Here is a 12,429-nt window from a genome sequence, read left to right as displayed (position 1 = left end):
ACCCATGCTGGTCAAGTTGGCCCCCAAAAGTGTGGAAGGAGGAGGGGCGGAGCATTAGCTTTGTGGTTCAAATCGCAAAACCTTTGGGAAGGGAAACCTTTGAAAGGGCTGAATCCCTGCGGACTTGGAACAGCCATTGTTCTGCAGTTGGTTTTCGCTGGTCACAGAAACAGCTCGTCTGTCTGCAGAGGTACCGTCTTGGCATCGGCGCCGTGGCTTAGCTGGTTAAAGCTCCGGTCTGGCTCTGGCTGGGTAACTCGGTTAGAGCATCATCCGGGTACACCAACGTTGCCCTTGGGTCCCTAGTCAGGGCACATACAAGAATCAACAAATGAACGCATAAATAAGTGGAACAACAAATCAATGTGTCTCGCTCTTCCTCTCTAAAATCAATAAGTAAAATAAAGTGCCTGCGCAAAAAGGAGGTCCTGGATTCGAATCCCAGCGGTACCTGGCCCAGTTGCCAGTAGTACATTATTGCTGAGGGGCGAACGCATTTCCGCCGCCTCCTAAAGGCTTCTCGCAATCGGGCATCCCTTTGCTTTCAAGGGTTTGGGGCCGATTTGGGCTTATTTTGATGGAGCCATACTTGGCTCCGTGCGAGGAAGGAGAAAAGGAAAGTTGCGCCCACAGGGCTGCTGATGCCTGATGCAAAGCAGGCGCGGCCAGCAGCATCCAGCCCAGGTCCATATGCAAAACATCTCGAGATAACCGGGTGGGGGCGGGACAGGATCGGCCAGGGGCAAACCTCTTTATAGACAGCTATAGTTGTGCGGAGGTAGGGCCCCTTGTGGCTGTGATGGCCGAGTGGTTAAGGCGTTGGACTCGAAATCCAATGGGGTCTCCCCGCGCAGGTTCGAATCCTGCTCACAGCGCCAGTAGTTTTGGGAATGTGAATACTGCCTTCGGAAGAAGAGTAATTTGTTTTCCCAGTCATTTCTTTCCTTGGAGAAGATCCTGCATTTATTCTCGAACGCAGAGACTCAATCACCCATGACCCCTCCATGAACGCCCTCTTGCAGGCTTTCTAGTCCTTCCTACATTTCCGAAGGTTGTGTCCTGCAGAAGCCTTTTAACTGCCAATTTGAATTCATAATTCCACCAAACTCAGGTGATTCCTCAAGTCCATTGATCAATCGTATTACATTTCCATAATTCATTCACCTTGCAACCCTTCTATACTATTTTGTTCCCTTTCCTTTCACTCCAAACCATAAATCCCTGCATCGCCCCTCAATTTTATTTCCTGTTTCACTGAGAAAATAAGGCATTCTGAAGAGATTTTACCATCGATATCCACAATTGCACCCACCTGCCTACTTACCTACCTACCTGTCTGTGGCCACAGACTCTCCCTTCCTTTCCCTCAGTATGTAGACGAATCCTTCCACTTACCACCAACCTCTACACTTACTAAGTAGATCTCCATTTCCCTCTGGCCCACAAGGGCTCACGAACCTTGCTCTCTTTCCCATACCATCAGATTTTCCCTCTCTAACTGGATTATTCCCACCAGCCTACAGACTAAAATGTATTCCAATTTAGAGTAAGCAAGACAACAAAAGCTATCTTGACCTCATGTTCCCCTTCATCTATCCCTCCATTTCTCTGTTCCCCTCTCCTGCAACATGTTATACCCACTGCCTCCAATTCCATTCTCCCAGTCTCCTTTGAACTCTCTCCAATCAGGTGCTCCTGCCCCCATTCATCAAAGCTGCCTTCGTTAAGGTTACCAAATGACCAATTGACACAGATGCTTACTCCCTCTGAGAAGCACTCTCTTCACTTGCCTCCCAAGACACCACACTCTTCTGATATTCCTTCTAGGTCATTAGCAGTTCATTCACAAACTCCTTTGCTGACTCATCATCTTCTGGATCTCTAAATGTTGGCTTGTTTCTAAGGCTCAATTTTCCAACCTCTTTTGTATCTGTACTCACTCCTTTAGTGATCTCCAGTCTCAGGGATTTACATATCAACTAGTAATACATTAATACATCCAAAATTCTCATCTCTAGCTCCAGCACTGTTCCCTGAGTTACAGATGCATATATAGTATTGCCTACATATCATTTCCACTTGACTATCTGGTTGGCAATAACAAACTTAAACTGTCCAAACCAAACTCCTGATGTGTCTTCCCAAAACCTGCTCCACCTGTCGTCTTTCCATCTGAGTTAATGGACATTCCATTTCTTCAGTTGGTCAGACTAAAAACCTTAGGATCCTCTCTGATTCTTCTCTCACACACTGCACGTTGAATGTCAGCAACTTCTTATTTAAAATATGTTAAAAAAATTGACTACTTCACCACTACACCCTGGCCCAAGCCACCCTCATCTTTCACCCCGATTATCTGCTCTTGTTTCTTGTTCCCTTACAGTCTATTCTGAACACATGGAGCAAAGTGATTTTTTTTAAAAAAAGTTTTTCTGGTTAATCCTTACCCGAGGATATTTTTCCATTGGTTTTTAGAGAGAGTAGAAGGGAGGGAGGGAGGGAGAGAGAGAAACATAGATGTGAGAGAGACATATTAACTGGTTGCTCCCTCCCCCTGCACTTGCCAGTGGAGCCGGGATTGAACCTTCAACCCAGGTACATGCTCTTGGCCGGGAATAGAACCCAAGACCTTTTGGTGTGTGCCCCGATGCTCTAACCACTGAGACACCAACCAGGGTCAAAGTGATTCTTTGTAAAAAATAAATGATTTTCATCCTCTCTTCTTTCAATGGAGTGTCTATGAATTTCTTGCTTTTAATATATAGATAAAGAAATAAACACAGCCCTAGCCAGTTTGGCACAGTGGATAGAGCATCGGCCTGTGGACTAAAGGGTCCTGGGTTCTATTGGTCCTGGGTTCGATTTTGGTCAAGGGCACATGCCTGGATTGCAGGCTCTATCCCCAGTGGGGGGTGTGCAGGAAGTAGTTGGTCAATGATTCTCTCTCATCATTGTTGTTTCTATATCTCTCTCCCTCTTTCTTCCTCTCTTGAAGTCAATAAAAATATACTTAAAAAAAGAAATACATGCATTCGCATACACACATACATATATTTCTTAGCTCTGTCCACTGGGAGAGCCTCAAAGGAATGATACACAACTAGTGATAGTGATAAGTATACCAAGTGTCCAGATCTTGGTTACTGAATATCACTCTATTAAAATGAATCAGAGCTCCTTGGGGAAAAGGCTGATTTCAGGGCTGGGGTTTCAAAATTATGAGATTATCTTTTAAACATTTTGTTGCCAGAAAGTAAAGAGATGCTCAAAGAATATTGGGTATATATAAAAAAGACACAGTAGCTAGGGACTGAAGTCAAAATCTGGGACAATCTGAGCATAAAATAAATAATGATTGTGGTGGATTACAGATCATTGAGTCAAGTAAGAATCTAAAGTTCATATCAGTATAAATAAATAAAGGAGAGGAAAACGGAAAGCTCTTTTTACAGTAAATTGCCAACTAATAAATATAGAGGGAGTACTGAAGTTGGAAATCATCAATGGACACTAAATTAGTGGGCGTTAAGGAATCTCAAAGTATCTTCCCACAAATTACATGTTAATTACTACTATAAGGAAATAATAACTTTACGGTGGAGAACCCAGGCAAACACCACTTTAACCATATGATCGAAGACAATATCTCAATATTGGGACAAACTGACACCTGTCTTCTGATGGAATGCTTTGAGAAAGACATAACATCACTTCTGGGTGACATTTCTGCCAAAAATGCACAGCCTGAATAATAATTTGAATTTAACCACGGAGAACCATCTGACAAGCCAAACTGAAGGACATTCTACAAAATGACGATCCTGAACTCTGCAAAACTGTGAAGCTCAAGAACAACAAAGATTCTTCCAGATTAGAATTTGATAACCAAACTATCAATTAAATTAGGTGAAGACATTTTCAGACATGTAATGTTTAAAAAGAAAGATCCCATCCACTCCTTCTCAAAGCAAACTAGAGACTGCACAACACCAAAACAGGGGAAGTAAGGCAAGGGGACATGACTTACAAGAAACCCAGAGCCTAACACAAAAAAAAAAGAGGTGAAGGGAATTCTCAAGGTGATGATGAAGAAAACCCCAGGAGCTGTGGAGCAAAGAGAAGCAGAAACCTGTCCAGGTGGGAGCAGTATGCTGATCAGTGATTCTCTCTCATGATTGCTGTTTTAAATAATTGTTAAAGCTGAAATTGATGGGTTATGTGACCGGTTTGCTCACACTTGAGAGTTTAAGTTGAGCTTGGGTAAAGAATTAATAATACATTATAGAAAACTAAACAAACCAAAAAAAAAAAACAAAGCAAGTATTGACTCTAAGAAAAAGGAAACTACACAATAAAATTTTGTCATTTCACTTAGACCTAAGTTTATAGAATAAAACTTACATCCCAAAGTTACTCACCTGCTCATCAATATTCCACTAAAACCTCCAGGTTCTAAAGTAAATAATTTTTCCTTGTTTGAAGAAAAACATATATGATTAAAATAATATTCTTTAAATGTTAAAAAAAAGATTCTTTCAGATTAAATAAGACTGAAGAGACATAACAACTAAATGCAACATGTGACCCTGGATTGGGAAAAAGAGCTTAAAGGATGTCATTGAAACACTTGAGGAAATCTGAATATGGATTGGGGATTAAATAATAGTATTATATTAATTTTCACCTCCTGATATTGATTTTTGTCCTATTACATACTATTATGCTAGAAATGTCCTTGTTCTTAGGAAACACACTGAGTTGTGTTCAGAAAACAAATATTTTCTATTTAGAGGACAAGGTGAAGGGGACAAATGTAAATAGTTAATAGACCTGGGAAAAGAGTATACAGGCATTCTTGTATTATTATTATAACTTTTCTTAAAGTTTAAAATTATATAAAAAAAGCAAACAGAGAAAAAGCCCTTCACTGGCTTCTCATCTCACTGCGAGATGACCGAGTCCTGACAAAGTCTTCTCAGGGCCTAGAGCAGTGATGGCGAACCTATGACACGCGTGTCAGAGGTGACACGCAAACTCATTTTTCTGGTTGATTTTTCTTTGTTAAATGGCATTTAAATATATAAAATAAATATCAAAAATATAAGTCTTTGTTTTACTATGGTTGCAAATATCAAAAAATTTCTATATGTGACACGGCACCAGAGTTAAGTTAGGGTTTTTCAAAATGCTGACACGCCGAGCTCAAAAGGTTCACCATCACTGCCCTAGGTAGTACCCTTGCTGGTAAACTCTCTTTTGGCTTATTCCCAACGAAAAGGCAACTCAAGGTAAAAACCATTCCACTGAACCCTGGGCCTCCCAAGGGGAACACAACCCACTAGCTCCATAATGGCACTGATCTCCGCCAACTCGACTTCCGTCCTCAGGGCTGGGAGTGTGCCGAATATGGGCAGCCTCTACGTCTCATCAGAAGAACCCAAGGAAATAATAAGGAATGATCAACACTTTCTAAGGGCTTGCTATGTGCTGGCTCTGTGCCAAGCACTTTATATACATTATCTCACTTAATACCAAGTGACATAAAATAAAGCTCACATGAGAAAAAGGCCATGCCACTCATTCATGCTAATCCAGTCCCTCAGCCTCTGTGAGTGACTCGCTCTTGGACGGAAGCTGTGTTCTGGGCCTGCTGCACTCCCAGAATCCCTAGGTGTCTCAGCGGCTCAGAGTGCGCAGCTGGGGCCCACGTGGGGAGGATTTATCGCTCACAGGCCTTCTGTCATTAACAGAGATAAATCCAGGTATTGTCATTACGGTAATGGCCTCTGTGACTAAGAGGAGTTAAATAGAAAGTCAGCGAATGTCAGATATCTTGAAAAATCTATTCACCATGAAGTCACCTTCTAATGTGTTTGGTGGAAACAATAACATCCATTTTCACTCCAGACACTGCTCTCTGTGGTAAATAATATCACGAGGTGCCTCTATCCTGTAAGTCCCCAGAAACTGTTTCTAATTATTGTCAGAGGCATGTCAATTACCAACAGAGCCTCCAGGCAGCCCTCGATGTGGCTCTGATTAGAAACATGTTTTACTTCCATTTCTTCAGTCAAGCCCCTCAGCCCCTACATATTAATTGCTCTCTCTTGGCTATGGGCCTGTTTCCCTCACCCTCCTCTCTGAACCGCACCTCTCATGGCTAAGTCCGTATCTTTGTCTGGTCTCGGCCCTGCACCTCACCCTCTTTAACAAGCAACTCAGGACCTGCCAATGGGCTCAATCTGTTTCTTCAAAAATACTGGGGCTCTGGTAATCCAGAGAGCTGATAAACCTGCTTCAATTAAAAAAAAAAAAGCTGGGCCAGGTACTATAATAAGCATAGGACACCACTGTATCTCATTGAGTCTTCCAGAAAGACCCTGAGAGGGAGGTACAATTATTGTCTCCATTTTACATTTAGGAAAACTGAGGCATAGGGAGGTTAAATAATTCTCCCAGCGTCACATAACTAACAAACAGAGAACCTACAACTGCCCAAATGGAGCCTGTCTTCACTTCCAATTCTTCTTGAACCCCTGACCCAGGGATAAGTTAGTTGGGCTTTCTCTTCACTGTCTGTCCTCTTTCTTATCATGACCTCTGTGTTCCTCCCACTCATTCCTTGAAGATTTGAGGTTAGTTGGACTCTTTCCAAACCTCACACGGGCCCTCTACTTACATTACAACTATTGATTCTTTCAACATCCAACTAGACTTCATGGAGTGGGGCTCTAGGAGCACCAACCTTGTCAACTACAACAGGAAGTGTGGTCCTGGAACTTCATGCTGGCCCCCCATTATTTCACCTCCTCTCTTCTGTTCTACCCTACCTCAGCGCACCCTCCCCATGACGGTGTCCCTGCCTAAACATCACCAACAACTACAACAGCAGCTGTGCCATAAAAAAAAATTCTCCACCAGTTTCCCATTGCACTTAGACTAAAATCCATTCCTTCCATTTTTGCAGCTCAAAATTCTCCCTCCTGGGGACAAGGGCCCTCTTTCTCTAGCTCCCACCAGCAAACCCCTTTCCTGCCCCAGAGCCTTTGCACTTGCTGGGTTTCTTTTCTTTTCTTTTTCTTTTTCTGCTGTTGTTGTTTGTTTGTTTGTTTTTTTGTGTGTGTGTTTTTGTGTGTTTTTTTGCCTGGTCTCATGGTTGGCTAAGCTGGGCTCAAATGTCACCTCCTGATAGAGGCTGCCTCTGAACACCCAGACTGAAAGTAGCACTTCCCTCACTCTCAAGCCATTGCCATATCCGGTGTTCCTCGCCCGCCCCAGCCTCATGGCATCTGAATTTATATTATTTTCTGCTTTCTTAGTTATTTTCTGTCTCCCCTGCCCACTATAAGTTTCAGGGGAGACCAGATCCAATGTTCCCTCAAAGTCTAACCATAGCACCACAGGAGGCACTCCGTAAATACCGGCTGCGTGCGTAAAACAGCGGCTGTGCGCGCAGACACACAGATGCTCAGATGTTGTACAATTTCCTTCTGGGGGCCACTGTCCCCCCTTAGAATCGAGAAGAGAGCGTTGCCATTCACTGACACAATCCAGAGACGAGAAAGACCCAGACCGGCCCGGCTGAAACAGACAACTGAGAGGGACAGGAGACAGAAACCAGCGGCAGGGACCCGGGCCCAGGCCGAGCTCCAGAGAGAGTGACAGAGGCAGACAAGGCCGAGACGCAGCCTCAGCACAGCCTAGGCAGCTGCCGGAGACAGATCCAGCAGGAGGGGCGCGGAGGGGGGCCAACCCGCCGGAAGACCTGAAACCCGCGCGGCCAGTGTGGGAACCCAGCCGCCCCGCCCCCGCTTAAGAGTGGCCGCGGCAGCTGGCGGGGCGCTGGGCCTCCCGCTGGCGCGACGCGTGCGGGATCAAAGCCCCCAGGAAGGGGCGGGCGGGGAGGTGGCAGGATCCCGGAGGTGTGAGCGAGCTTCCCAGGGGATGTCAGGAGCGTGGGAGCGCAGAGTGCGGGCAGGGGACAGAGACCCCGAGGGAGGCCGAGAGATCGCAGAGACACCCTGCCACCGAGATGCAGACGCAGAGAGAGACGGAGAAGCTGGAGAGACCCCGAGTCAAAAACGCAGAGACAACTGAAGACCCAGAGAGGTGAGCGCAAAAGTTGCTAAGAGACCTGGAAAGAACGTGAAATAGACAGAGACAGAGACGCCAAGAGGCACGCAGCACAGAAAGACTGCAAGACACCAAAGGCCGAGACCCTTGGACTTGGAAAAAGAAAGGGCGCTTCAGAGAGAACAGGAGGTAGGACAGAGAGAGCGAGCGAGGCGGAGAGATGGAAAGAAGAGCAAGGGAATTAGATAGAGCGCACGGGGCAGGAAGACCTCGCCCCTCCCCCGCGGAGGGCCCAGAGGACCCCCGGGGCAGGGATCCGAGCGCGGGGCCCTTTCTCAGGGTCACGCCTGCGGAGGTGCGGGGGCTGGGGGCGAAGGGAGTGGTGGGCAAGGCAGCAGGACCCCCTGGTTGGGAAGGATGGACGTGTGAGGAGGTATGGAATCAAGATCTCCACCAGAGCCTCAAACCCTTCAGTAGAGTAAAAAGTAATATATTAATATGTGGTGAAAATATTAATGAAAGGTGCTTCTCAGAGAAATATCAAACTTCTTTCAGTTTTTGTTGTGAAAAAGAAAGCAAATATCAAACTTCTTTCAGTTTTTGTTGTGAAAAAGAAAAAGGAAGTATCGTTGCATTGGCCGGGAATCGAACCCGGGCCTCCCGCGTGGCAGGCGAGAATTCTACCACTGAACCACCAATGCGCGCTCTAGCTGGGCTTCACCAGAGCTTATAAGAGGTCAACCTAGCGGTGATCAGGCGGTTGTGTCAGCGAGGGACCTAGGGAAAGAGTGGGTCTGAATAGTTCAGGTGGGTGGAGCAACCCAGCCATCCTTCCTCTCTCCCGGATACGGCCACTGGGCCATAAAGTCGCCCCATATGGCCAGGGGCGGCCCCACACCCGGGTGCGAACAGCCCGGGGCCCCCAAACCTCGCGTGCAGGTGAGAAAAACTCAGCCTGAGCCCAGGTTCCCAAGGAGGGGGGCGGCGGGGGCTACTGGGGCCACACATCTGCGTTCCCATTTGGCCCAGGTACGGGGAGGTGGGATTGCTGGGGGCCCTGAACCCAAATGGGAGCGCCCTCCCCAAGGTCTGCGTCCATTCGGGCTCGGGCTTTGGCAGGGTAGGCTCCGTGAAGAATATCAAGTTGTGGAGGGGCACGGGGAGGGCCAGGCGGAGTCCCATCCGCTCCCTACTCCGCGTCTATCTTCCGACTTGGTCTCCAACCTTGTCTTGACGTCTCCTTGTCGCTAGCACTCTCGCTGTCCTGTTAAATCTCTGATTTTACCTCATCGATCGTTTCCCCCTGAAGTCGCATCATTCTGCAGAGGGTCATGGTCTTGGTTTGGGGTGGGTGTAGGTCCCTTTTTTGTATCCCTTTCTTGTCCCTTTAAGAAAACTGCCTGCTCCCTGCTCCCCTATAGTTACCAGGAGGTTCCTGGGAGCGGGCGCACTCGTGTCAGGTGTCCTGGCAGCCACACGCCCGAATCTCCCACCTTTTTGAATCAAATACTTGTAAATGGAAAGATCTCTCCATCTCCTGCCCGTGCTTCGCTTCCTCTTCTTTGAGGTTCCCCTCGCCCCAGTCCAGACGCCCCTCAGGATGGTCTTCTTCCCGGTTACCTACTTTGATTCTGTAATAGCTACTTGATAACACGCCGTGGTCCCCCCCCCCCCCACTAGAACCTGCAGGGATGAGCTGGACCTCGAGTGCATACCTCAGCGCAAACGGTCCAGGCCTAGACCAGTGCGCCGAGCGCAGGCCACCGGCCCCAGTCCCTCCCCTGTTGGGGAATTAAATAGGACCGCCTTCGATCTCACAGCGCGTCTCTTCCCCCTCCAGGCAGAACCCCAGCTGAATTAGATAGATCCACCTCCCACACGCTAGGTCTCTTATTATTTTAAGCAGGATAATTTGGGGTGAAGATGTATAAGATCCAGCCTAGGGGCCGAGGGGTGCTCCCATCTTTTTTACTGTCAGCGGGGGTACGGTGACCGCCCAAACAAGCTGCGATTCTGGTGGCAAATTCTGACCCCAAATCACCTGAACACTCTCCCCCCTAATAACCTCCTCCCTTCAGCTGGGCCCGCCTCATTATACAGCCTTATGGTCCTTAAAACAGCTGGTGCTCCGCTGACCCCTCATTTCCCACACTCCCAGGCCCGTTGCACGCCTCCCCTCCCCCTAGCGCTCCTCCCCTTTCCGGGAGCCTCGTGCCGGGGGCCCAGCCGGAGGGATCTGGGTGCCTAAGAGGGCGGGTCCTGGTCCTCCTCCCCCACCCCCCGGCTCCCGGGAGCCTGAGGCATATAAGGCGCAACGGGAGCAGGGGCTCGTCCACACCAGGGTCCGGAGGAGCGATGGTCACCCGGGATCGAGCCGAGAATAGGGACGGCCCCAAGGTGAGCGGCGGGAGAAGAGGGAGCCGAGATCCCTGGTCCGGGCAGGGGACCGTGTCTCTGAGAGCTGGGCTGCAGGGGGGCGATGTGCACGGGAGACCCGCGGAGCCAGGAGCTGGGAAGGAAGCTGCAAAGCCTGAGGGAGGGGGACAGGGTCAGGCAGGACCTGCGTGGGCGGCAGAAGCACAAGTCCGGGGTTTGGGTCACGGGAGTTGGCAGCTTGCGGTCGCGGGGACGCGGGCGGGGGCTGGTGTTGGCGTGAAACCACCGAGAGGAGCACAGAGCTCGGGGAGGAGGGAGGAGGGAGGAGGGCGGGAATGAAAGGCGAGACGCGCACTTGCTCCGCGCGGGCTGGCTCGGTGGGCACGGGCTCCAGAGGCCCGAGGCGGGGTGGAGGATTTTATCTTATTTTATTTTTTTATTTTTTTGGGGGTGGAGGATTTTAGAACCAGTTACGAAGGGTGACCGCTCAGACGGGTTAGAGGGAGAAGAGGAGGTGCGGTCGCGCTGGGTATCTCCCTTTCTACACTCAGGGCCGCCAACTCTGAGTCCGGCACCTTGTGGCCCACGTGTCTGGGCGCAAAGAGGGCCCTCAAAGTTCTCCACTGAGACAGAGAGACACTGCACGATGCGGAGAAGTAGAGAGAAAAGAGGAGGAGAGACACAGAGAGGGGAGGAGGGAGGACAAGACTGAGAGAGGAGAATGCAGAAGACCCGGGAGAGAGAGGAGGCGAGCTTCAGAAACTGGCCCTAGGGGCGCTGGGAGGGGGAGCGGAGAGGGGTCGAGTGGGTCGGGCCCTAGGCTCTCAGGAGTCTTGGGGAAGGGGTGGAGGCCGGACTATCCCAGCGGCGGGGTCCCCACGCCCGCGCGGCCGCGCTGAGTCTTGGTCCCGTCGGCCCGCTCTCCCTTTCCTGCTGGTCCCAGATGCTGAAGCCGCTAGTGGAGAAGCGGCGCCGAGATCGCATCAACCGCAGCCTTGAAGAGCTGAGGCTGCTGCTGCTGGAGCGGACCCGGGACCAGGTCAGTCCTTCCGGACCCCCAAGCACCCCGTCCTCGCGTCCCAGGGCTTCCCACTTGGGTGGGGACGAATGCTGGCTGCACTGGCGACCCTGGCCCCGAGGCACCCTCACCTGAGTCCCGCCCTTGGAATCCCATCCCAGACCCCTTCTTGCTCTCAGAACGCGATCTTCGTGGCCGCCTCTCGGGTCTGTAAGTTTCACACCTTGCTCTGTACATTTCCCTCCAGGGTGGGTCTGTTTCAACCTCCGGGTCTGCAGATTCTTCCTCTGCCTTCCCTCTCCGCCCCCAGCAGCCAGCAGGGTGGTTCATTTCACTCACTGGGTTTGCTACTTTAAATGCCCTTCTCCCAGCGCGGGGTTGGTTTCCTCCCCTCGGGTCGGACCGTTTCCTCGCAGGGTGGGTGAGGACCGTTCTTGGTCATCTCCACGCCGCATTCGGGAGCGCGCTCTGCGGTCAGCGCGCACACGCGATCCGGGGGCACCCCCAGCCCCTGCACCCCTCCCTCCTTCCTTCCCCCTGCCACTTTCCCCCTCTCTCCCCACCCCTCTGTCTTTGCGCCCTCCCCTCCTGTTTGTAGAACCTCCGGAACCCGAAGCTGGAGAAAGCAGAGATACTGGAGTTCGCCGTGGGCTACTTGAGGGAGCGAAGCCGGGTGGAGCCCCCGGGTACAGCGCGGGGGTGGGCAGCGGAGGGGAGGGGGGATCACCGAGGCCCGGGCCGGGGTAGATGGGCGGACTCTGCCGTGGACGGTGGGCTTGGGGAGTGGCAGGCTCCGCTCTGAGGCGAGGTTAATAACACCCGCGCGTGTCTGTCTCTGTGTCTCCCTCATTTTCTCTCTGTCCGTCCATTTGGTTTCCTGTCTCTGTGCGCCTGTCCGGCCTTGTTCCTTCTGCGCCCCGCCCCTTCCTTTACCCCTGCCCTGCCCCTGCCCTGACCGCCCG

General features: G+C 50.2%; 1 protein-coding gene and 2 non-coding genes across 7 annotated transcripts; 2 read left to right on the top strand and 1 right to left on the bottom strand.

Moving 5' to 3' along the window:
• The first annotated feature begins 793 nt into the window (after nucleotides 1–793).
• On the top strand, nucleotides 794–875 carry TRNAS-CGA. The gene has a single exon. It is a non-coding gene; the product is annotated as a tRNA-Ser (tRNA).
• A 7,828-nt stretch (nucleotides 876–8,703) lies between these two features.
• On the bottom strand, nucleotides 8,704–8,774 carry TRNAG-GCC. Its single transcript has one exon. It is a non-coding gene; the product is annotated as a tRNA-Gly (tRNA).
• A 59-nt stretch (nucleotides 8,775–8,833) lies between these two features.
• Nucleotides 8,834–12,423, top strand: HES7 (hes family bHLH transcription factor 7). 5 transcript variants are annotated; one of them, XM_014549847.1, is made up of 3 exons: nucleotides 8,834–9,012; nucleotides 11,393–11,488; nucleotides 12,066–12,423. In XM_014549847.1, exons 1-3 carry the CDS (start codon nucleotides 8,950–8,952, stop codon nucleotides 12,267–12,269), a joined length of 363 nt encoding a protein of 120 aa, XP_014405333.1. In that variant the 5' UTR covers nucleotides 8,834–8,949; the 3' UTR covers nucleotides 12,270–12,423. The 5 variants fall into 5 exon arrangements, 3 of the variants coding, with proteins under 3 accessions (XP_014405333.1, XP_014405334.1, XP_005878840.1); XM_014549848.1 differs by lacking the exon at nucleotides 12,066–12,423 and adding an exon at nucleotides 11,629–12,029; XM_005878778.2 differs by lacking the exon at nucleotides 8,834–9,012 and adding an exon at nucleotides 10,319–10,470.
• The last annotated feature ends 6 nt before the right edge of the window (nucleotides 12,424–12,429 follow it).

This window comes from Myotis brandtii, unplaced genomic scaffold, assembly GCF_000412655.1.
Source record: "Myotis brandtii unplaced genomic scaffold, ASM41265v1 scaffold573, whole genome shotgun sequence".
NCBI classification, from domain to species: Eukaryota; Metazoa; Chordata; class Mammalia; order Chiroptera; family Vespertilionidae; genus Myotis; species Myotis brandtii.
The sequence above is the reverse complement of the archived record's forward strand: the minus strand, read 5'-3'. Positions and strand labels throughout refer to the sequence as shown.